Source organism: Pongo abelii, chromosome 6 (assembly GCF_028885655.2).
Source record: "Pongo abelii isolate AG06213 chromosome 6, NHGRI_mPonAbe1-v2.0_pri, whole genome shotgun sequence".
NCBI lineage: Eukaryota > Metazoa > Chordata > Mammalia > Primates > Hominidae > Pongo > Pongo abelii.
Window position 1 is genome coordinate 135,035,405 of NC_071991.2, and position 25,283 is coordinate 135,060,687.

A 25,283-nucleotide genomic window follows, 5' to 3' on the forward strand; every position below is an offset into this window, starting at 1 on the left:
ATCATACAAGAAAATGAGTAATTGTCTCCAAGCTACAGCTCTGTGATTTGAGATGTCCAGCATCCTTCTGTTCAGAGTTCTTTTTAGGCCCAATATAAATTTATTCTACTCCTGCTTAATTATAGTTTGAACAAAGCAAACATCCAATACATGTGTGTTGAATTGAATGGAATTATCCACCTAATTTCTTTGACAATTAAATCACATAGTTACCATGGAGGAGGGGAGGATCATCAATCGCCTTCATCGATAAGGAAAAAAAGTTACTATAGAATCATTTATTCTAATCCTCATATCCCAAGTGCTTTAATTTCTCACACTCTTTTCTTTTGACCATTATTAAGAGCTCCTAAGTTGCTGAACTGACGTTGGACTCAGGATCCTTAACACTGCAAATGTGACTGTTGATATACTGTTGTTAAGATAGGAAAGCAAGGCTTCTAACACCATAAAACCTTTTTATTGCTCATCAATAACTTCTGAATTATTCATAAACAACTTCAAGTACTGGGCAAGGAAAGGGCTATTACTTACAGGTGTTAAAATATTGGTAATGCATTATTTCAGGGCTTATATTCAGTATTGTTAGCAAACATACACAATACAATTGCTTGGCTATTTTCAAACAGCCAGTTGAACTGGGATAAAAGACTACAAATTGGGTTCGGTAAATACTGCTCAGGTGATGCGTGCACTAAAATCTCACAAATCACCACTAAAGAACTTACTCACGTAACCAAATACCACCTGTCCCTCAAAAACCTATAGAAATAAAAAATTTTATATATATATGTATATATATATATGTATATTTCATAGAGTTTGAAAGGATCTTAGAAATCATAACCCAATCCGTTATGGCTTATGACTAAGAAAAAGGAGATCCAGAAAGATTCAACTTGGATGACTCCAACAAATATTTATTTACAACTTGTCACATGTCAGGCACTATGCAAATGCCAGGGCATAGTGACCAACAATCTGTGCTCCAGAGACTCTTAACACTTAGTGAAAACGAAGCAGAGGTATAATTTGAACTAGGGTCAAACTAATTCTAAAGCAAATGTTCTTTCATTTACTAAATAAACATCTGAATTAGTAGCAGTAAGAATTCTTAATTTTTAATTAAGAATATCAAATGGGTCATAGTCAGTGAGTCATAAGTTTCATCTTCAAAATGTTCTTTTAGACTAAGAGTTCCTAAACATTTTGGGAGAAATGAATACCTTTGTAAATGCATTCAGTCAGCAGATATCCATCAGTCACATACTCCGTGTTTTGGTGCAATTAATTTAGGAGAAAATCTATGAGTGATCTCCCCAAATTTACACTAAAGAAGGGAGATATTCTTTAGACAAGCAAACAGTGATATGCATAAATTATTATGGTATACAAAGTGCCCTGAAAAGAAAGAACAAGATACTTTGATAAAGAACAATATGCTATGTATTTAAAGGTGGCTGTAAAGGAAGACCTCTGCAAAGGACTGGGGTTTGTGTCCCCTCAAAATTTGTATGTTGAAATCCTAAACCCCAACGCAATGGTAATAGGAAGTGAGGTGTTTGAAAGGTGATCAAGTAATGAGGGTAGACTCTTCATGGATGCAATCAGGGTCCTTATAAAAGAGACCACAGAAAGCTCTCTCACCCTCTTTCCTCCACATGAGAATACAATGAGAAGGTGGCAGTCTGCAACCCCAAAGAGGGCCCTCACTAGAACTGGACCACGCTGGTACATTGATCTTGGACTTCCAGCTTGCAGAACTGTGAGAAATAATTTTTGTTGCTTATAAGCCACCCAGTCCATGGTATTTCATTACAACAGCCTAAACAGACTAAGACAATGGCTGAGGGGGATGATATTTGAACTGAGGCCTAACTGTAAGAAACAGTCACGCAAAGAGATTTTCAGTACAGCAGTGAAATACACAAATATCCAAAGGTGGGGAATATCTTGGTATATGCCTCATAAATGGAAAGAAAGTTCATGTGGGAGCTGGACGTGGCTGGAAAGGCAGGCAGAGGGCCAGACAATGTGGACCTTTTCATGCCAAGACAGAGGGTTTGCTTTTGCTCTAAGAGTTATGGAAACCATTGGAGAGTTTTAAGCCAGGGAAAATTACATTAGGTTGGCTCAAAAGTAATTGCGGTTTTTGTCATTACTCTCAATTACTTTGCACCAACCTAATAATCTGATTTTCATTTTGAAAGATCACTCCTTTAAGTCATGGGTGGATTGAAAGTGAAAACTGAAGAATCATGAAGCTATTGCATTGGTCAAAGGGGAGAGGTCACAGTATCTTACTTTAAGGTGCTGATAACAGAATTGGAGACAGTTGGATGGATTTGAAATACATTTTATAAATAAAATTGAAAGGACGGGCAAATGAATTAGATGTGGGGAGTCTATGAGAGAAGGAATAAACATGACCCCCTAGTTTTCTCAGTTGAGAAGCCAGATCAACAGCCATCTCATTTCCTGAGGTGCATAAGATTTTCTTAAAATCATTTTTATGGTGATGGAAATAGTCTACTGTTTGATGTATTATATTTGAGATGACTGTGATACATTCAAAAGACATGCCAAGTAGAACTCCAAGAAAGGCAGACTGGAAATGTAAAGTTAGGAGTTGTCAACCCACATGCTATTTGAAGCTATGAGACTGGATGAGCTCCTCTAACAGGAGTGGGCAGAGAGAAGAGAACATAGAAAAGAACTAAGCTCAGAGGGATTTGCAGAGGTTGGGGGAGCGAGCAATGAAAAAGAATAGCAAGGGCCATCTGATGAAACAAGAAGAAAATTAGGAAAGGGTGATGTGAGAAGCCAAGAGAGGAGAGCATTCCAAGAAGGATGGAATATGTAGTATCTTGAATATTTTTGAGAGACTGGATAAGGAAAGAACAGAAAAATAAATAATACCTAATACATTTAGCATATAGGAGATCATAGGCAACACTGAAAAAAGAAGCAATTTCAGTAAATGGATAGAGTAGATATCAGATCAGAACAGGTTACAATGACTAGAAAGTGACATACTGAAAATAATTTATACAGTTAACACTTTCTGGAAGCTTGGCAGTGACCACAAAACTGAGAATTAGAGCAGTAGGTAAGACACAGTTGGTGGCTAAGGAATGTTTTTGGTTTTTTTTAAAGACAGAAATTATTAGAGCGTGTTTATGCTGATAGAAATTATCTAGAAATGAGGGGATGAAAATATATAAAAGGAAGGAATTTCAAGTACTTGATAAGAAGACAAGGGAGAATATCCAAAACCCTTATGGAAGGTCTAGCTTCAGAGAAGTGGTACAGACTAATGAAAACCAAAAGCATCTTGTATCAGAAAAATTGAACGATTACAATTGTTTCTCTTTCTCTCTTCCCCTGCCTCCACATTGACCTATCAATTGAGAGAGATACATATTGGAGGGCAGGAAGCTAAAGGTGAATCCCCTGGTTGGAAAGTCATAAACTCCATCTTAACTTGAAGCTACCCCTTCTAGTTTCCTAAATAAAGCACCTCCTTCAATTGAGTCACCACTGAGTTACCTTCTGGCCCACACTGTCTGCACTCTGGGTGGCATTGAGGCACCACAGCCCTATCATTCTTCTCCAGCTTTCCTCACCCTGCGCATGGCCCACAACCTTCCTATTGCTGCCATGCTGCACAAACACAGTGGGAGAAGACAACTGATGGGGACGACTATGTTTTTCTCTTTCTACAAGCTCCATCCCAACCTACTGTCTTTCCACATGTTCTCCCAATCCTTTTGCATTGTCACTAGCAATTATAGCATTCATATTCATGTTGTCTTTTTTCATCAACTCTCTTTAAATGTTTGTGATTCTCAGATATCTCCTATTCCCACTCTCCACATTCATCTATTCCCACAGCTTTCATTACTGTGTAAATATGCTGATGACTCACAATGTCTGACCTCCAGCCTAGTCTTCCTCATAAGCTCCAAACTCAAATACCCACTCAACCTTCTATTGGGCATCTCCAGTTAACGACAACAGGGATACCTCACACTTCACAGTTCTACGACTAAACTCATTACCTCCCCACCCCATCCTCAAATCAACTCATTTTCTAACATCTAATCAGTTTTTCAGGTGTGTGTGTGTGTGTGTGTGTGTGTGTGTGTGTGTGTGCACGCACTTAGCAGTACCTTGGTTTAGTCTGGGCTCCTCTCATGTCCAAAATCCAACCAATTACTACATCCTGTCAATTTTGTTTCCTTCAAACTCATATCTACCAATGTTATTCTTAGTTCATGTCACCATTATTTCTTGCCTAGATTACTAGCATGGCTTCTGAAAGTTGTCTCTATGCCTCCAACTCTTGAACTGCATGGTATTTCCTCCACACTGCAGCCTGAACAATATTTGGATTAAGTAGTTTAATGCTCACCTCCCAGCTATCCTGATGATAAAACACTCAACTTGCAGCACGGCTTACAAGGACCTTCAAGGTCCAGCTCTTGCTATCTCAGATCTCATGTCTTACTCAGTACACCCTCTCTCACCTGGACTTGTGTGCTCTTCCTTCTATCCAGAAGGCTCTTGCCACTCACCTCCTAACCACCCTCCTCTCACTTAACTTAGTTAGCTCCTTAAGGTCTCAGCTTAATTGCCACCTCTTCCAGGAAGCCCCTTCTCTGACCCCTTTCCTCTCTTTCCTATTTGTTACTACACAGAGTTGATTTGAGGAGTAGACCAGCTGGGGAGGTTTCCAAGGGGTAAATCTGTAAGTGGAACTGAACCTCGTCTCCCTGAGAAAGTATGCTTATCAGAAATCATTTTTACCAGACTTTGTCTTAAGGAGGATACCGTATAAGATGGTAATGTTTGGGAGGCAGTGAGTGACTGCTGGGCAGGATGAACTACATTCTAGGAGGACAGGTTCTGTTCATTGCAGGCTTTTGTTTCACTGATTGGGGAGTGCAATTTTGGGCCTGGAGCTAAACTGTCCAGAATAATACAGGAAGGCTGAGAACCCTCCCTGCCTTCTCCATCTTTGCCTGAACTGTGCTTGCTGTCTCTGCTAAATAAAATGTGAACAAATAAGTGCTATCTCCTCTTGTCATACCACTGCTTCCCACTAACACATCAATAACAACTCTTCTTTACCTGTGTATCTTCATGACCAGACTGGAGGGTCAGGGACTGAGAACTGAATATAGTTCTAGCTTATGATGTATTTATTTATTTACTTAACAAATGAAAACACTGAGATTTAGAGAGCTTAGGTGAGACGCCCGAGATCACACACATCAAGGCTGGTTTTGAAAGCAGACCGTCTGACTCCAGGGCTTATAGGAATAACCAGTTACTGTGCTGCCCATGAATGGCTTATACCCACTCAAAATTGAAAAATGCACTTAAAATCAACCAGAAGACATGGCAACAGAGCGAGACTCTGTCTCTAAATAAATAAATAATAAAAGTCTATTTCTTTCTTACCCCTTCAATTCTATCACTACCGCCTTCCTCTAGTCTCTGGTTCATTTGGTAAGACCTTAACTCCCCAGTACATTTTATGAGAATAAAGTCCAGTGTACACATGTTGAAAAGACTTGAAGATTTTATTGATTGTATTTATTGATGTGTTAACAAAAAATTGGCGTGCAACAGAAATAGAATTTATTTTTTATTCCCTGGTGAATATCTATGAATCCACTGAATCAATGAGAAATCAAAGGTGATACTTGAAATCAAGCTCTGAAATACTCACTTCTCTTGGTGACCTTGAGCCTCCTTCTCGAAATGTTGGTTTACATCTGAAATTAATCTGTCATTCAAAAAGAAAAGTATATTATATTAGAGATAAGCATCAGACTAGACTGAATTACCTGAAAAAAAACAAACAACAGTGACAGATATTGAGACTGAAAAGCAAAACCTCCAAAGAACAAGGAATAATACTCTTCTTAGTCTTTTGAAATCATCACATTAGATAATCAACAGAGATCCCAGGTGATTCTATATCTCCAACCCCTTTCCTTCATTCTCACAAATGAAATCTAAGTATCTTTAAACAATAATGCTCTTACACCATAAATTTGAGAAACTGAGATAAGAAAGAGCCAGAGGAAAGATATTGGCAGCTGAAACTACCCAGCTGAGTTTCTGATTGTAAAAGTAGAAACTATAAACTTGAGTTTTTTTAGTATTATGATGATTATTCAAAGACAACAGAGTTATTCTTTTTGTTTGTTTTTTTTTGAGATGGAGTCTCATTCTGTCACCCAGGCTGGAGTGCAGCAGTGTGATCTCAGCTCACTGCAACCTCCGCCTCCTGGATTCAAGCGATTCTCCTGCCTCAGCCTCCAGAGTAGCTGCGACTACAGATGCGTGCCACCACATCTGGCTAAATTTTTGTATTTTTAGTAGAGATGGGGTTTCACCATGTTAGCCAGGATGGTCTCCATCTCCTGACCTCGTGATCCGCCCGCCTCGGCCTCCCAAAGTGCTGGGTTTACAGGCATGAGCCACCACACCCAGCCCAGAGTTATTCTTTATAAAAGGATTCAGCACTGCTTTTCTTTCAGATGTGGAGGTCTCCTAGTAGGCACATTGACATTTCAGTTAGCTACTCAATAAAGTGAAAGGAGCAAAAGAATGAAGGCAGAGATGAGTAAGTGAAGCTGGGGCAGAAAAGAAAATATTAAGATAACATGTTGGTAGTCATTGCCACAAGATATCAGCTAGGATCAACAGGTCACGTCAGTGAAACTAAATGAATGTCATGGGGGACTAAAATATTTCAATGCATTTACCCATGACAGCTCAAGAACATAGATAATAGACAGAGAAACACACACATTAAAATGGAGGGGGAAGTGTGAAAGGAAAGAGGATGGCAGGCAACTCACTATTGGAGCCTTTCCCATCCCCTAAATGGCAAATAAATGGACTTTGCCGAATCCACTTATTCTGGAGGCACACCACCACCAGGATGTCACTTCCAGTTCCACCCACACATTTGAGCAGCAACAGGAGGAGCACTGCCCCAGCAGAGTGAGAGCCGGCTTCCAGCGTGGCTCGCTCCCTTGCAGGCACTTTGGGAAGATGTACACCACACAAGTCAGATATATGTGAACAACAATTATAAACAGCTTATAGAACTTCTTCCTTCTTAAACAGCTTGTGGAAGAGCCTATGGGTGAATAGTAATGCTTGAACTGAGATGATATAATAAGAGAATCAGTGCACACCAGGCTTTTCCATCTAACTGTGTTACTCCTTTTCCCAAGAGTCAACGTAAAATGATATCAAATTACACTTCAGCAAACAAGAGAGTGAATGACCCTTAAACATTGTCTTTCCTTTATTAATCTGGTAATAATGTTGGACTTCCAGCTTTTTTTTAAGTGCATTGTTTTCAAAAAGTTGGAACTAGAAATTTACACCAGGCCTCTGAAGACCAAATACTTGCAATGTAACAAAACTGCAGCAGGGGGCGCGCTCTTACCTTTTCTAGCTGCTCGATGCAGGCGGTGTGGACGACGATTTTACAGACTGCACACTTCCTCCTGAGAGCTGATTTCTACAACATTCAATTCAAAAGACAAGAAAGAAATGTTAACAGTCTGTTCTGAAGAGTTCCCTAGTATTAAAGTGGGCATATATAATATATACATAAATACAGCAAATATTGTAATTGTTTCTATTACAAAGCAAATTTAAAACTTTATCTTAAATATTGAATAAACCGACAAACTTTATCAACAGTCTCTCCACTCACCAAGTAGCTCCATATCTGCATGACTTAGGGTGGGCTAGATTGTCTCTTCAAATAATAACAACAATAATAGCTCCAATATTTTGAGCATATAATAAGAACTGGCTCTTTGTTCTGTCATTTCTAAGTTTCAGAACCTTACAATATAGGCATTATTCTCTTCTATTTTAAAATATTTTCTACATTATCACTCAAGTAGCTAAGGGACAAGACCAACATCCAAACTTAGATGTAAGTTGAAAACAGGCTTTCTTTCCCTATTGCCAAAGTGTCTAGATTTCCAGAGGCCAGTCATTTTAGGCTTCTATCCCAGGCATGAGTCTAGACTAAGTTACTTCGGTTTCTGCCCAAATCTTCCAGAAGTAAAGGAAGGCAAGTTCAGCTTTTACGCCCAGGAAACAATAATAAGAACAGCAACAAAAGCAGGAAAAGCTGCTAATAGGAATATAGTATTTGCTATGTGCTCTTACAAGCACTTCACAAATGGTAGTTCACTTAACCCTCACAACCCTATGAAACAGGCCCTATTCTTAATTCCATTTTACTGATGAGAAAACTGCCCAAGGTCAGTGAATTAAGGCACAGCAGGGCCAAGTGGTCTGGCTTCAGAGCTCATGCTTATAAGCATTACACAATTCAGCCTCTCTGACAGTCAGTACTAGTTTAAAATTATAATGAAATAAAACTTTCTAAAGTTTATCTTTTTCTCTAATGATAAAAAATTGACTGCATGGAGAGAGATGAATGAACAGATCTACATTTCATGACCGCCAGTGTCATGCAGGATCTAAGATAGGAAAGTTCAGCTCTCTCTATAAAGGACAGACTGGAAGGAGAATTTGTATGAATAATTTCTGTGTTTGAGCCTGAAAGAAATGTACTATAACTAAGCCTATCTGTCAGATGGTCTATCAAAGCATCCAAGTGTGAAAGGTCCTGAGTTCCTGTCCTCTTAGAGATTCCCGGCAACCTTCCCCTTCCGAGGAGTGGTTTCCCCTGCTGAGGTATAATTTTTGAGTCAATTGTGTCAGGTAGGTGAGAAGAAATAAAGCATTGCTGTGGCCAGAGATTTGAAGAGCTGCAAACCACCACTTTGGAGGAGTAGCATTAGGAAAGAAAACGCAGCCTCATAGGTCTTGGACAGCTGCATTCATTCAACATGGGGTGTTTACACATTATCAGCCACCAACAAAGAACCTAAAACACTGCAGTACCGCTGCCATGAAACTTGCAGAAGAAATCCACTGACTGAGATTCCTTTACTCTGCTTGCAGATGCTTTTATCACTCTTGGATTTCCTCTTCCTGAGGGAAGAACATGGTGTAGCACATGAAATATGTTTGACAATTGCTTTTGCACATAACAATGATAAAAGAAACCAAAGCATCTATACTACTGAACAGTGTCTTGTTCTACTACTGAAAAAGAAAAGAAGAAGAGAAAAAGAAGGAGAGGGAGGAATAACAAGAAAACATGAAGTAGTAATCGTAGTAGCACAGCAGTAGCAATCAAAAGAACAATCAAAAAATTCTATTTTGCTCTACAGGGTAGAGCACCCATAAGCAAATCATGGTTTCCCTTCTGTTTCCTGTGGATATCCTGGTGCGAATCAATGCTTTGGCACCACCTGTGGAAAATGCATGGGGCATTTGAGTTAAATTGCTAATCAGAGTTATAGTGACACAAAGGAAACTGGAGTTGATTTTAGTCTATTCATTTCCCATAAAACTCCTAGTAAATTACTTTGTGGATAAGCAAAGCAATATTACCACAGGTAGGCAACCACTTGCAGGCTGTGATTTAAGGATGCCTGAAAAGCCTCCCTCCTTGCCAATAACTCCTGTCCTAGTCTAGCTTCATGCTTGACACTACGCTCTGCATTAAATTCTATGGAGTTCCAGGGATTTCTTAGTCTGCTATGAAAGTCACTGAGGATGCAGGAAGACACGGAGAAAACTCAGGAAGCCTCATGCATTCAATGAAATGGAATGCCTTCTCCTTTCTTTGTTTTACAAATCAGGATTCTGAGTCAAAACATCTTTTGCACAAGGGATCTGGGCTAGAAGAATTTGAGAACCGGTGCGTTAAAGATATGCTATCTCCCAGCCTTCTGGAACATCATGTAAATGCACTAACATCATTCATATGGAAAAACTGAAGTGCAACGTTCTGCAGATGATAATATATGGTGTCGAGTGCTGTAAGTTATAAAACTGATTTTAACTGAACTATATTGATTTTTAAAAGATCCTCTTAAAATGTATTACGAACTTATGTGCCTTTTGAGGCAGAATATATAAACCATATTCTAAATTTTTCTTCAAAAAGACTACAACATGATGCACTGTACTACAAAGAACAGTCATTTTTCTCTTTCCTATCCTTCTGTTTGGGTAGAGCTCCTTTTGAGTCAGTGTTGCTGTCTTTTGTTGCTCTCAATTTCCTAAATGGCAGCTTCTCAACAGCTTTTAATTTGAGAAATCAGATAATTACAGTCTACAATCATATGTAATATGAAGTAAATAAATTCTGAATAAAGGTCCAAGGTCTTTTGCCATAGTAGAAAAGTAAACAGATTTTTAGTTCCTTAATTGAGGGAAACTGTTTTAGCAAATCTGAAATTTTAATCACTGACTTCACGGCATATGACTACACTTCAACTGGTTAAAGTTATTTGAAGTAGTTGGATAATAAGCTTCCGGACAGAAATTGCCCAAAACACATAGAATTTTGTGCTTAGTTAGCTTGCAATTTTTCATTTTTAAGTTCCCAGCTATATACAAAGGTAAGATGCAGGAATCTGGACATTCTAAATACTACAAATATTCACTTTTTCCCAAATAACTTATATGAGCCAGTGCTTACTTCTCTATGAAAGGTGATAAATTAAACCAAGAAAAGTCACTTAAAAGCATTCAGTAGGGGCCGGGAGCAGTGGCTCATGCCTGTAATCCCAGCATTCTGGGAGGCTGAGGCGGGCGGATCACAAGGTCAGGAGATCGAGACCATCCTGGTTAACGCAGTGAAACCTCGTCTCTACTAAAAATACAAAAAAATTAGCCAGGCGTGGTGGCGGGCACCTGTAGTCCCAGCTACTCGGGAGGCTGAGGCAGGAGAATGGCGTGAACCCGGGAGGCAGAGCTTGCAGTGAGCCGAGATTGCGTCACTGCACTCCAGCCTGGGCGACAGAGCGAGACTCCGTCTCAAAATAGAAGCATTCAGTAGGTTAGCTCTTATTCCTCACATTGGGACATAGTTGTTATAGAACCTAGCACAAAAACATAATTTAAATAAATATTGCCTAGAACATGAAACATGTTTGAAAATTAAAATTATTTAAAAAACAATAATTTGCTCTCATCAATGAATTTAAAGGCCAATTGAGCTTACTGCCTTAAATATCAAACAGCACCTAAGCATCCTTACTAAGGGTTTCCTGATTTTTCTGGTGTTGGTATTCAAAAGAAACTTATTTGTAGGCGTGTCGTACGGGGTGGGCAGAGGGGGGAACATATCTGTTTAAACTAAGACAATATGGAACACAGTATAGATCACATTCCATTATATTACACTGTTCTAATAAAAACATGACCAACATTTACTTAAATAACAACACAATAATATATATGCTAGGTTTTAGGATGGTGGGCATGATCTCACCAGCAGCCATACAGTGGTTATAAGAGAAAACACATCCTACATATTTCCCATGCTGCAGGCACTGCTGGCATTGAAAGTAGTGACAGCTCTCCACCAATCTTCAGCTCATAGCAGGCAAGGGAGAAAAACCGTCACAGCTTTAGACCACTGGAGCAGGGAATGGGGATTGAGGAGGACAGAGGCATCAGTGGCAGGCAGTGGTAGAGAGTATACAATTGTCCCTAATAAAGAGATTAATATTGAATCCTATCCCACCCAACTACCTCCCTTGCCAAAGTCCCTGAGCTATATGTACCAAGAAAGCGATTTTTTTCTTCCTTTGAGCAAGATATGTGATTTCTGCTAAGTAACAATGAATATCTGGTGGGAGTCGAGAGTTTGACAGAGAAAAAGAGGAAAGGAAGGAAGGGAAAGATGACGATGAAAAACAAAGATGAAAAAGAGGGAAGGGGAAAAGATGGGAAAGGGTAGGAGAGAAGGGAGAGGAGAGGGGAGGAAAGGAGAAGGGGGTGGGTCCTTCAGGGCCTGGGGTTACCTACTTTCACAGGCCTGTGATTTATAAAAGGATTGGGGCCTTTTTGCTGCCCAAGGTAAATAAAATTAAATATCTGTCATTACCAATTGTCAGAAGTTTGACACCCAGGAAGCAGGTACAACAAGGCTGGCTGTCCCCTTCTGAAGAAGGCACATGGCAAGCCTTATTTCTTCCTGCAGTGGGGCTGACTACATAGCTTCTGCTGCGGTCCTAAGAGCCGCCACTGAGCTTGCCCACCTCGACAGGTAGAATCACCAGAGATGCGACATGGGGAAGGCAGTAGGAAAAGAGCCAGTGTGGCAACCCGCTCTTAGTCTCCCCATCTCAGAAGAGCTCAGAGGCCAGAGGCTGCTCCAGGACCAAAAACACCAGGGCAAAGTCTGAGCTCATGACACCTCACTCCAGAATTCCCAGACCTAATGCAAGGAATCACCAGCTATGAGGCCACAGTGAGCAAAGGGATGACAGCCAGGAAAGGGGCTCCAGGCAGAAACCAACAATACTGTGAGTGCATAAGGGGGCAGATGGGACATGCTGGGGAAAGGGCCAGAGGGGGGCCACATGGTGAGAAGCCAGGAAGAAGGACAGAGGAGGTTGCTGGGCCAGGCCTACTCCCAGCTGCCTCCCAGCTTTCTCCCCCATGGTTTCTCTACCCCTTAGCCTCCTAGATGGGAAGATTCACCTTGAGGACTAGAAACCGAGGGAAGGCTGAAAATCAGGCAAAGGGGCTGCAAGAGAGGCCAGCAGAGTGCTCTCCTCCTCCCGCTTCTCCTTCCCTTTTAGACCACAAAGCCCAGTCCACAGCAGCATCTTGGAGATGGGTAGGGAGGAGGCGCCATGCAGCTCTGGCAGCACTGTCCTTTCCTCCTCTTCATGGTGAGGCTAATGGAATGCTTAGGAAAGTGGAGGGGAGGAACCTTCCTAAGCTCTTAGAATGTCAGGAATCTGGTGTCCTTTCAGTAGGCATTGTCTCTCTGGCAACATACAGAAGAACATTGTTGCTGTATAATCCAAGCTAAATGAAAACAAGAGTTCTTTGATTTATTTAAAAACCTAATTAGAAAAAATGACAAGCATACTTGGCAAGTTCTACTTCTCAGGGGAGTCTGGGATGCAATCTATAAATTGGCATTAGGAAAAATGAAGAATGACATTATCTGAAAGTTCCATTAATATGATTTCAGGGCCAAAGCCTGACCTCCACCGTCACTCATGTAGGCTTCTCTTTTTCTTCAAAAGAATATAGAACATTTTGGACAAGCCAGGAGGGTGGCCAGCTGAAGTTCCAGCACACTCCTTTTTTTTTTTTTCAAGACAGAGTCTCACTTTGTCGCCTGGGCTGGAGTGCAGTGGCGGGATCTCGGCTCACTGCAAGCTCCACCTCCCGAGTTCACACCACTCTCCTGCCTCAGCCTTCCAAGCAGCTGGGACTACAGGTACCCGCCACCACACCCGGCTAATTAATTTTTTTGTATGTTTAGTAGAGACGGGGTTTCACTGTGTTAGCCAGGATGGTCTCAATTTCCTGACCTTGTGATCCACCTGCCTTGGCCTCCCAAAGTGCTGGGATTACAGGTGTGAGCCACCACGCCCAGCCCAGCACACTCCTTTTATCCTCAGTGTATCACTCATTCTTTCTACGACAACAGGATCTCATGATTCCAGACCAAGGAGCAAAGATGCCACATGTTCGGAGGAGTCTGTGACCCGAGTGGAAACTCAGACCTCTCCTTAGAGGTTCAATTGCAGAGAGACCTCACTCCATGTTAAAAGGTCCCAGCCCAGACCCTGAGTAGTGGTGGCCCATGTTGGAGGGCAGGCCTTCATTTGTAAAGACCCCATGTGTTTGTGCAATGTGATCTGTAGACAGAGAAGGACTTGGTAAAGGCTGAAACCTTCTGAGATAGCCCCCAACAATCAACACCCTTGATAAGGGATGATGCCAAAAGTATCTCAGAATATCTGGAAGAAAAGCAGTAGGAACAAGTAGAAGTTGGGTTGGAGACTCTTACAAAGGATACACCAAAATACTCATGCAACGCTCAGATATACACCAATACTCCTGAATCTGTAGATGCCAGGTATCTGGAATCATGATGGTTTGAGGTATCCTACATAAGAGAAGATTCCATATGGCTGAAACAATCTGTTACTGCTGACTTTTCCAGAATATATTTATGGAAATTTAGTCCACCAATTATTTTAACCATCACTATGTGTATAAGACTATGTGAGTGCTGTACAGGATATAAACAGGAGGAAGCTTCTGTCCTTGCAAGAGCTGGCAAGCTACTTCAGGAGACAAGAGGGACTTGGTAGAAAAGGCCATTCACAGGAGAGAGCCACACATGGCTACATGCTCAACAACAGCCCAGACAAGAAAAGCTATCATCTAGAGGAGGGCAAAATCTGAGGCTGAACCAGTAAAAAGGGTCTAGCAGAGAAAGCAAATTCTTTAATTTGGGCTTAAAATATGTATATTCAAAAAAATAAGAGGCATTCTAGCAGGAAAAAGATCTGAAGTCTCTTTATGTAGTAGGCACCCACGCCTCTGAAAAGGCATGGAGACCTGCTTTGGCATGTCCACTGCGGGACAATTCCTGGGCTCCTGGGTGTCTATGTACAGGAGTCACTGGGCTCAAGGGTGGTTGAGTGTGGAGGTTTGAACGGTGTGTCTGGGGGTTACCGGCAGGTAGAGTAGGATGCCCTCAAACCTGGGAAGTAGGTATACTGGCTGTGTTAAGAAGCCAGAGGCTCTGTCTCATGAGGAGCTGCAAGAGAAGGGGAAACAGAACTACTCCCCAGAAGCCATGGGGTTCAAAATTACAGAGTTACAGAGAGGTGGAGATTTCTCTGTGTGTTTCCATGCTGCTATATTCCAGCACTGAGAACCAAGAACACTGCCTGACACAGTTACTCTGAAAGGAAAAGGGGAGGGAAGAAAGGAGAAAGGGCTTCTGACATAGGCTCTCTCCCCACTTAACCCCTCAACCAGCCCCAGCCTGGAGAATTGCTGGCTTAGGAAACATTAGGAGACAAAACCCCCACCGGGACATAGACATTCTCGCAATAAGCAATCCCAAAAGCAACAGTAATGAGGTGCCCTTAGACTGTTTGAGGAATGGAAGCCCTCTGCCCACAATAGGGAAAAAATAGTGCGTCTGGGTGTGGTGACTCATGCCTGTAATCTCAGAACTTTGGGAGGCCGTGGCAGGAAGATCACATGAGGCTGGGAGTTCAAGACCAGCCTGGCCAATGTGTCAAAAGCCTGTCTCTACTAAAAACACAAAAAATTAGCTGGGCATGGTGGCGGGCGCCTGTAATCCCAGCTACCCAGGAGGCTGAGGCATGAGAATCACTTGAACCTGGGAGGTGGAGGTTGCAGTGAACTGAGACTGTGCCACTGCACTCCAGGCTGGGTGACAGAACAAGACTCCATCTCAAAAAAAAAAAAAAGAAAGAAAGAAAAAAAGAAAAAGCAAGCATAGAGGCTGCAGGACAATTATACCTGAACGACTATAATATTTTTGTGAGCACAAATCAGATATCTTCTGGGGACCCACAGGACTATCTGATGGAAGGGCTATTTTGCAGAAGACTGAGGTCTTACATAGACTGTGTAGAGTTAAAAACAGTTGCATCTGTATTGCTGTGGCTCATGTGATGCCACCTGTGTCTACAAGTTAGTTAAAACTTGGAATATTTATTTGGGAACAGTTGCAGGAGTGGAGAGAAAACAGACAGAACCAGGGATTACAGGCATGAGCCACCGTGCCCAGTCCTGAAAAATTGTTTTGATCTCATAGTTATATTCTCCTGTGAGAGACAGACAACAAACAAGAGAGATTAGTATATAATATATTGACAGAAATAAGTACTAAAAAGAAAATTAAAGAGAGAAAGGGAGATAAGAAACATCAAGAGTAGCAGAAAATTGAAGTTGTAGACAGGTGGACCAGGGAAGGTTTCACTGAATATTTTGACAAACACCCAAAGGAAGTGAGAGAGTTCACCACGTGGATATCTGAGAGAAAAACATTCTAGGCAAAGGGCACAGCCAGTGCAAAGCTCAGAGGCATGAGGATGTCAGGATGCTAAGGAGTGGCCGGGGGCCAGTGTGGGGGAGTAGAGATGAGGTCAGATGATAACAGCAGGCCAGATCATGCTGTGTTGCAGGTCGTGGTTAAGACACTGGCTTTTTTCCTGAAAGAGAAAAAGAAATTCAAAGGTCACAGTGATAATTTCCCGTATGAGGCGATGGGGGCCTGAACTGGAGTGACAAGAATGGCACAAAAAGGAAAGGCAGAGACGCAAGAGTGACTGAGAGCACACAGCCCTCTTCCCAGCCCCACACCGGCCTCCGCTAAGGTCAGCGAGAATTCCTCATACTTTGTCCTTAAGTCCTTCAGTAGAATCATCAGCAGCTCAGGAGGGCTTCAATCCTACCCCTTGGTCAGCTTTGCTGTTCATGTGTATGCTGGGCTGACAGCACACCTGACAGTCTCATGCTGTGTTATGGTTGGAATTGCCTCTCAAGTACTGCAGGAAAACTCACTTGATGCTCTTCGAACAGCGTGTTTTGTTCTGTTCTGAGAAACACATTATCAGAAGCATTCTGCATATGAAGTGTTTATGTTGATGTTCCTAGCACCTCCCCTGAGTAACCTCAGATGTGCAGGTAGATTCTAGATACTAGGCTGAACCCCACCTAGGCAGGGTCAATTCCACGACCTCCCGAGAGACCTACAGGGAGAAAGAAGAGCAGTGCCTGTGTGTTGTTGTTTGAACCTGAAATAAAAAGTTGTCTATTTCCCAGATAGCCAGTGTATTTTATATTTTTCATCTGTAGAGAAAGAAAACCAAAATCTTACAGCAGAAAGCCAAGGGAAAAAAAAGACTTCGTGAGCTGAATATAAGAACTAGGAAGACACACAAAAAACCTTTCCTCTTCCTGAGAAGTGGCCAATCGGAGCTCACAGGAGAAACAATTTGGTAAGAACCAAATTGCTAGGATTGCATTAATTCAAAGCTAAAGTTGATGACTGATTACAAAGAATGATATATCCATCATGTTTTGAGCACTGGATTAAGTTTGGTAAAAACTACAGTCAGAACAGTACGGGAGGAAAAAGGTCACATTTAAGGGAGGAAAAAGGTACATGTCTGTATCTAAACAGTTTACCCTTAAACTAAAATTTGTACCAAATCACTCTTAAATGGTTAAATGTGACTTATGTTAGTGGATTTAATACTTCTTTTTAATGAGAAGAAAGTGATAAGCACAAAGTTTCTCTGATAGGCTTCAACAGAAAGCTATCAGAATGATACTCAGTGTGCCCCTCCATCTAGATTACCGTGCAGCTCAGGTATTCCTTCTGCCTCCTCCCTCATAGTCATGATACAATAAAAAGGGTTTCAACTTAATGAACTTGAAGAAATCCTTAAAAATCCATAATTTGATTCCCACCCTGGCTCTCATTTCACCCAAGGACACTTCATATTTCATCATTCTTATTATTGAAGTTCTCTGTACTTCGTTGCCCTCGTTTCTTGTTTCTGGTTTTTTAAAATTTGCCTGCTTCTCTTTTCTCTTACTTCTTTTTCCCCATTTGTTTTTCTATGCTTCTCAGCTTAGAAGTCAGTATACAACCACGGCTGGTCACTAGTTTCAACTCATCAGATGCAATCTTCCTGGTTTTGGCTCTTTACAGGTGGTTTTGTGGCTGTTCCTTGTCATATTTTTACACGCTCTTCAAGGTTATCATTTGTGCCAGCAGGTCAAAGTTGCCACGTGTCTTATAGTAGAGTAATTGAAGGGTTGATATGCATGCAAATATGGATATAAATATAATTACAGGTACACAGACACCAATAAGTAGAAATTCATACCATTAGAGCCCTACACACATACATACCTATGTGCATTCACAAATTTCAAGCAGACAGACTTGAGTGAAGATGGGCTAGACATATTACAGAAGTCATAACAAAAACAAGTTAATAGAAAATGGTATTTCTATGTCTTGGTGGCTTTCTCTAGTTCTGAGGTAGCATATCACGGGTACAGCAGAGATTTGAGCCTTAGTATAAACTGGGAAATCCCCAACACTTTGCCTTTTTTAGTCCTTGCTGGTGTGATAGTATCATAAACACCATCTTACTTGTATTATGAATACTGACATGTTTCCATTACCAGTTTACTTTGTGGAAATAGAATTATTTTCTTAAAGTTCACAGCTTAATATTTCTAACCAAAAATTTAGAGATATTTGCTTTGATATGGAATACTGTATTTCTAGTTAAGAAGCGATATCAAGCTGTGGTAAGTTAGTTATCCTTTCACTGCCATTTTTCACATTCCAAGCTATTTGGTGACATAATTAAGGCAGTCTTCCAGCCAATCTAGTCCAGGAAGACCCACAGACATCTCAGTCATTGTTTACTCAACACTGTACCTCCAGTTGGTAATGTTTTCACTGACACATACACACCCGCCCATTTCATTTTTTAATGAGGACATCATACCCACAGAGATTTGCCAGGAGGCTAGCTGTGTAATATACACATTACCCACACTGTAAACACAGCTCACTTCTGCCATGCCAAGTAGGTACGACTTACCCAGCTAAGGGAACTGAGACCCTATGAGACTGTGCAACTTGCCCAAGAAAGACTAGCTAACAGTGGAAGCGAAGTCTTTCTAACCCAAAGCCATCTCTATGTGTTATGGCTTACTGTTTTCCTCTTTTTCTTTGCTAGTGGTAGCCTGGGGGACCAGGACTGATGAGGATAGATAAGAAATATGATATTTAACTTGATTGCTTCATATGATCTGTTCTCATGAGATCCCTAGGGGAACTGACTAATGACAACCACATATGACCCCCTGTGCCAAGATGGCAAAAAGCAGTCTCTGTTCTCCACGAGAATGAAATAAAATGCACTGCAAAAGGCATGGCACTGGCTAAACAGGGCATAAAACCTTACACAAGTCAGCTACCTGCATGTGTTAAATCTCCCTCTAAAGAGCCTTAAAAATGAGGCAGGAATTCAGACGTCCTGGATTATAAATATAACAATACTTAAATGGCAGGGCTGATCTGGTGACAGGTGTCTGTGTGTGTATGTGGCTCTCTCTCAACAATCACCTCATTGAACTCATTCATTCATTCAATGTTAAGTAACAGGGTAACTATTCAGTGCAGTCACTTATCCTCAGTGTGGGGAATACAGGAGAGGACAACAAGGGCAGAGTTCCTGAGCTAAATGGAGCTTAAGCTGTAGTGCTGGAGACAGATAAATAAGCGAGCAATTTTTAAAAGTATGATAGCTAGTAAGTGGTGTGTGCTATAAAAGGTTGACAGAATGGTGAAGGAGCAGAGGGGAGGGACAGCCTGACTGTCAGCTGGGCTAGTTGTTTCACCTCACAAGCTCAGTCCTCAACTTTCCTCGAGGAAACAGAGGTAGCAGGTGATTCTAAGACTCTCCAAACCTAGTACTCTGGGTTGTCTCTTTTGGCTCTGTTTCTTGGAACCACTTTCATTCAAGGAGGAATGATTATAGTGGACAATATTTATTGAGTGCCTATGATTTGCCAGCCTGCTGTTATATATGCATTAACTCATTTAATTTTCACAACAACCACAAGAAGCAGTATAATCCCATTTTCCAGATGTAAAACTTAGGCTTAATGAGGTTAAAACAAGGATCAGTGTCACACAACTCAAAGCCTGGAAATCAGGATTCAAAGCCAGGTCATCTGATTCCAAAGCTCACACGCTTCATCAACACATCACCTGCACCTCCTTAAATGAAGGCATCAATGCAGGATTTTCCATTTCCTCCTGTTTTTAAAGCATCACCTTCTGAATATGTATCCACCTCGTCAATGTGGCAGGGAACAACAACAACAAGCTCCTAACAAACAGAGACAATACCAACTTTGGGGGCCAGTAGTGGTTTTGGAGTAACCAATAATGCAAATAATGCTTCCATCAAGATTGAGTGCCTCTGAGCAACAGGAATACTGGTTAAACCCTAGTGCTGTGGGTCCCTGCCCCTGGAAAACACTGCAAGAAGAGAAACCATTTCTGTACACCTGGGCATTGCCTAGGTAACATGTAAGCCTTATGCTAAATTAGATGCAAATTATTTTTATTACTAGGTAACAGGACCATACAATATCCAATAACAACAGAACTGCTTCACAGAAACACACACCCTTACACAAACACGCAAATGCAGCCTCAATCTAAAATTGTCATGACAGAAGAGATGACAATTATTCTTAGAGGTTCAAACTCTAAGAATAAAATAAGACACATGCATTTTGGCTTAATGAAAGTTTAGTATAAAGGCAAAAGAACTGCACAAAGATAGAAAAAAGTCATAAAGCTCTAGAGAGTGAGTAAGCCTCTGTGACTCTTTTTTTCCTTTATCTTTAGGTAGAACTGAACAACCCAATATGACCACTTGAAAAAGTTGTTGTTATGGATCAGAGACGAGTATGAGTCCTAGGAAAACTGCAAAGCATTGTGTGAGCATTTCTCAAATACTTTTCCACTGACTCCTAAGATCCTACAAAATGGCAATGGGTGTTCTGTGGGGAAATTATGGGTTCCACAATCCTCCTATCCACTCAAAAAAAAAAGTAGGAAATCTTGCATACCTTATATGCTTCATTGAGCTTCATAGGACCTATTTGTATATTAAAGTCATTCAGTGTTTTTGAAATTTATGGTCATGAGCTCCTTTTAATGTGTAATGCTGTATATTGTTTTCATTTGAGTTTAGTGTTCTCCAGAACACAATTTTGGGTAAAAAGAAAATGGGCTGTGCAAATAGACAATAGTACTATTGATCCAGGGTCACCCAGAAATGACAGAATCCTAAAGATCCCTTGGCTTCATAGCCTACATATACTATCACTATCCCCATTACATGAAGTGAGCAGTATCAGCACTAGATTCTCCTTTAATATACAGACAGCACTTGGTACCAAATTATAACAATCCCCATGACAGTTGTCATAGTAGCAATGGCTAACGTGTCCTGAGGGTCTACCATGTGCCAGACACTGTTCTAAGTGTGCACGTGAACGATCTCATGGAAATGCTGAGCTATCAGGCCAGACACCTAAAGGGTGACGTTACTTCCACCGCTGAGAGCACCCCACTCTCTCCCTCTCTCATATCCACTGACTAGGAACTCAACAGCAGAGAGTGTGTCCGTGAAAATTCTTTTCTTATTTTTGTTGATGGCTACACTTTCCATGAGTCATCTTGATTCATTAGATCCTCAATATCCTAATGGTGAAAAAGGCCCCTGGCAGAGAATGGCTGGCACCCAAACAACTCAGAGAGCTGGCTTTGCCTCCTGGGCTTTATTGCCACACACGTGGTTCCCTCTGACAGCCTGCACCCAGCTCAGCCAAACTGCCATCTGGGGTGCAGATCATGAGTCTGCTGTGCCAGACAACTGGCATTTGAGGCTGACAGAGCAGGAGCAACACGCAGGCAGATCTTGGTGCATTCTAAGTCCAACACTGGTGCTCCATGTTACACACCAGCTAGACCTGAATACGCAGATGGCCAGAAAGTCCCCAGTAATGCATGTCGGGCTCTGATTGCCTCATCATTGCCTCATCTTCTCACCCACACACACAGATGCATGGGAACCAGCATTTTCACAAGCTGCTGCCTGGTGCTCATTCTTCCTGAGATGAAACAGACAAGGTGTAACTGGGCTCAAAGTCATTTTCATTTTTAAACAGCAGAAAGCTGAAAGTTTCCTTTAAATAGGGCGGAGAGCTATGACCCTTGTATTCTTCTTGAAAGTTTCTTCCAAGAATCTAAGGATGTGACCAGCATTCCTGTGAGCAAATATCGTGATATCCCATTACAGACAATGATGAGGCTTCTGATTCACCAATAAGAAGACACAGCTTGTGAGATGAGATCACTGAATGGGTTACTTTGATTTGTCCCACTCAGTTGTTCCCAGTCATGACTTCTTAAGAATATGGATGCTACACACAGCAGCAAAATGACAGGTGAAGGCGTAAGAGTCTTAGTGTTGGAATCATCCCAAATGTAAGGCCTTGTTAAGCCAAAGTCCAACCAAATCTGCTAATTAGCTTGTTCAACTCCATGACATTGAACCAAAGTAGATACAGAAGAGGAGGAAAATGAATACAAACATTTGTTAACTGATTTTATCCCTCTACTGATTCTGAGAGGTAGATTTAATCACCACTATTTTACAGGGGAAACTGAGGCTCAGAAAGGCAGAGCAGAACTTGCATTTTTATCTAGATCTTTTTGTCTCTGGATCTGTGAAGCTCTTGCCCTCCAATCCTCCAACTCTCATATCACACGGCCTCTCTAATGCAATTCATTCACTTTCTCAATAAAACTGTATTTGGCAAATTGCAAGCAACGTTAGAAGAAACCTTAGAATTAAGGCCGGGTGTCACAGGTGGGGTTAAGCCATTTTCACCAAACATTATCTACAAGGAAAAGACTAAAGCAAAATACAAGAACAAAACAATAACAAAAGCAAAGCAGTACCTATTAGCTGGTCCATGAAAAGAGGGTGGCATGAGCACATTTAAAAACAGAGAAGATATATCTGGTAACAGCATCCTGAAGTCTGACAGTTCCATTTTTCCTCTTACACAACCTACACGCTCACTCACCTCACCATCTACCTACTCTGTTCCCTGCAGCTCCCAGCTTCTGACACCAACCTGCCTGTCTGCTCACTTATACCTCAACCACATACCACTCAACCTAAACACTCAAGACTGCTGTAGACACACCTGTGTGCGTACGTGTCCGTGAGCCTATGTAACTGTGAGATCTGCATGGCCAGATAAGGTAACTCGACTTATAGAATGGCTACTATATTAGGTTCCTAGCACTGCCCTAAGAAAGCAAAGAAGTCATAAAGCTCTGGATAGTGAGTAAGCCTCTCTGACTCTTCTTTATCTTTAGGTAGAAGTGAACGGCCCGATATGACCATCCTAAAAGGTTGTTGTAACAGATCAGAGATGATGAGTATGAGTCCTAGGAAAACTGCAAACATTGTGTGAGCATTTCTCAAATACTTTTCCACTGAATACTAAGATCCCACTCAATGGCAATGGGTGTTCTGTGGGGAACCCAAAACTGGGCAGCTTAAAACAACAGAAATGTATTCTCTCACACTCCTAGAGGCTAGAAGTCCAAAATCAAGGTTTCAACAAGGTTGAACACCCTTTTGAAGGCTTGGAGGGAGAATGAATTTCATGCCTGTCTCTTAGCTTCTGAGGAGAGCCACAATCCTCAGAGGGCCTCGGCTTGCAGCTGCATCACTCTAATGCCTGCCCCCATCGCCACATGGCCTTCTTCTCTGTGTGTGTATCTCTGTGTGTTTTTTTGTTTGTTTTTTTTTTGAGACGGAGTTTTGCTTTTTGCCCAGGCTGGAGTGCACTGGCGTGATCTCGGCTCACCACAACCTCCACCTCCTGGGTTCAAGCAATTCTCCTGCCTCAGCCTCCCGAGTAGCTGGGACTACAGGCATGCGTCACCACCCCGGCTAATTCTGTGTTTTTAGTAGAGACGGGGGTTTCTCCATGTTGGTCAGGCTAGTCTTGAACTCCCGACCTCAGGTGATCCACCTGCCTCGGCCTCCCAAAGTGCTGGGATTACAGGCATGAGTCACCATGCCCAGCGTGTGTCCTCTCTTATAAGGGCACATGTCATGCTGGATTAGGGCCCACTCTACTCCAGTATGAACTCATCCTAATTAATTACATCTGCAACCACCCTATGTCCAAATCAAGTTACATTCTGAGGTACTGAAGTCCTGAGGCGTCAGGACTTCAACATATCTTTTGGAGTACACTATTTAGCCCATCACAGCCACTACACACCAGGTGTGAGAACCAGGCCACGGTTTTTGGTCCTGACACTCTGTTCCTGAAGTGGATCGCTGTCTCTCTACCCTGACAGTGAACAGAATCATCTGTAGATCTGGTTGTTTGTTTTTGACATCAGGCTGAGTCCCACTCCCTAGAGATCCTGATGTGGTACATCCAGAATGGGAACCAACACTTTAAAGGTAAGATTAAAAGGTAAAATGGCATAATTGACTATAATGCTCATCCAGAAATAAGAATCACTGTGGTCTATCTCAGTAGCAATACTTTAAATCAGGAAACTGAGGCAAAAAAAGGCAAAGTGATATGTCCCAACTTTACTCAGTACATAAATGGAACAGCAGGTTTTCAAACCCAGGTCAGTCCACACAAAGTCTATTTCCTTCTGACCACCCATGCTACCCAACTGTGCCTATTCAGGTCTGTGTGACCACGGTGGGTGTATAATTTGCATATCAATGTAGGCAAGTTTCTTTCAAGTCTGAGTAGGTGCACACTGGTACGGACTCCAGGGATTACTACTGGAGGGGTGAGCTCCTTTAGGTACAAATATTTGGCTAAACATGTTGTATAGCCTAGCCCCAGAGCATGAGAACAGTTTCTATCTGGCTGTGCCCGCTAAACGGTGAGCACTGGGTACTCAACCCAGCTCACAAACACCGACAGAATAAATGAATGAATACATGAATAAATGTACATAAAAATAAATGTCACTAAACAACAGTGATTCTGGCTGAATTTTATTTCAGGTTTCCCGTGCCCATAATCAGGTTGGGAAACAGTGATCGTTCTACTTCAGTTTCATTACTTTTGCATCCTTTTATTTTATCTAGACCAGAAAAAGAAACAGTTGCTAATTTGGGAACTGTTGCCAATTTGGGAACAAATTTAATTCCATTACGTATCTGCTCACAGGTATTCTACAGTATTAAATGTTGCCACCAGAGAACTGTAGAACAGGAAAGGTCACGTGGTTTAGGTTTAGCCCCGAAGCTTGGGAACAAACTCTCCTACAGCTGTTCTAGGGTTTTGGAAGTCACTGCTTGGCTTTCAGTACCCTCCAATATCAGTCCCCAAATATCAATCCACATGGCTGCAGGAGGTCCCGGCTTTGCAGGACAGTTTTAGTTTTACATAGATGCCCTAATGTCCCATAAGCTAGGGTGATGCAGTTCCGGTTTATCCCCAATGTTACGGCATCATTATTAACAGCAGCCACTTTCACCCTCAAAAGTGTCTTGGTTTAGACAATGTATTATATAGTCATGCTTCCTAAGCCCACCAGTATTTATAATATGCACTCCAAGTTTTGTTTCAAAAAACCTAACTCCATTCTTATTTCCATTTTTCTCTGACACATGTTCATGCACGGCTCATGATTGCCACCTCCTTTGTACAGAGCTTGCCCCACCTCTGAGTTT

The 25,283-nt window shown here is 41.7% G+C and overlaps 1 protein-coding gene and 1 long non-coding RNA gene across 2 annotated transcripts in view; one reads left to right on the forward strand and one right to left on the reverse strand.

Moving 5' to 3' along the window:
• The window catches only part of DGKI (diacylglycerol kinase iota), a 456,754-nt gene that overhangs the window by 260,580 nt on the left and 170,891 nt on the right, over positions 1 to 25,283 (reverse strand). The window contains 2 exon segments of the mRNA XM_063725794.1: positions 5,738 to 5,794; positions 7,478 to 7,552. Of these exon segments, the coding sequence (XP_063581864.1) occupies positions 5,738 to 5,794; positions 7,478 to 7,552 (132 nt within the window).
• LOC129060495 (uncharacterized) lies at positions 16,159 to 20,672 on the forward strand. The gene is made up of 3 exons (XR_008527271.2): positions 16,159 to 16,310; positions 16,792 to 16,934; positions 20,387 to 20,672. It is a non-coding gene; the product is annotated as an uncharacterized LOC129060495 (long non-coding RNA).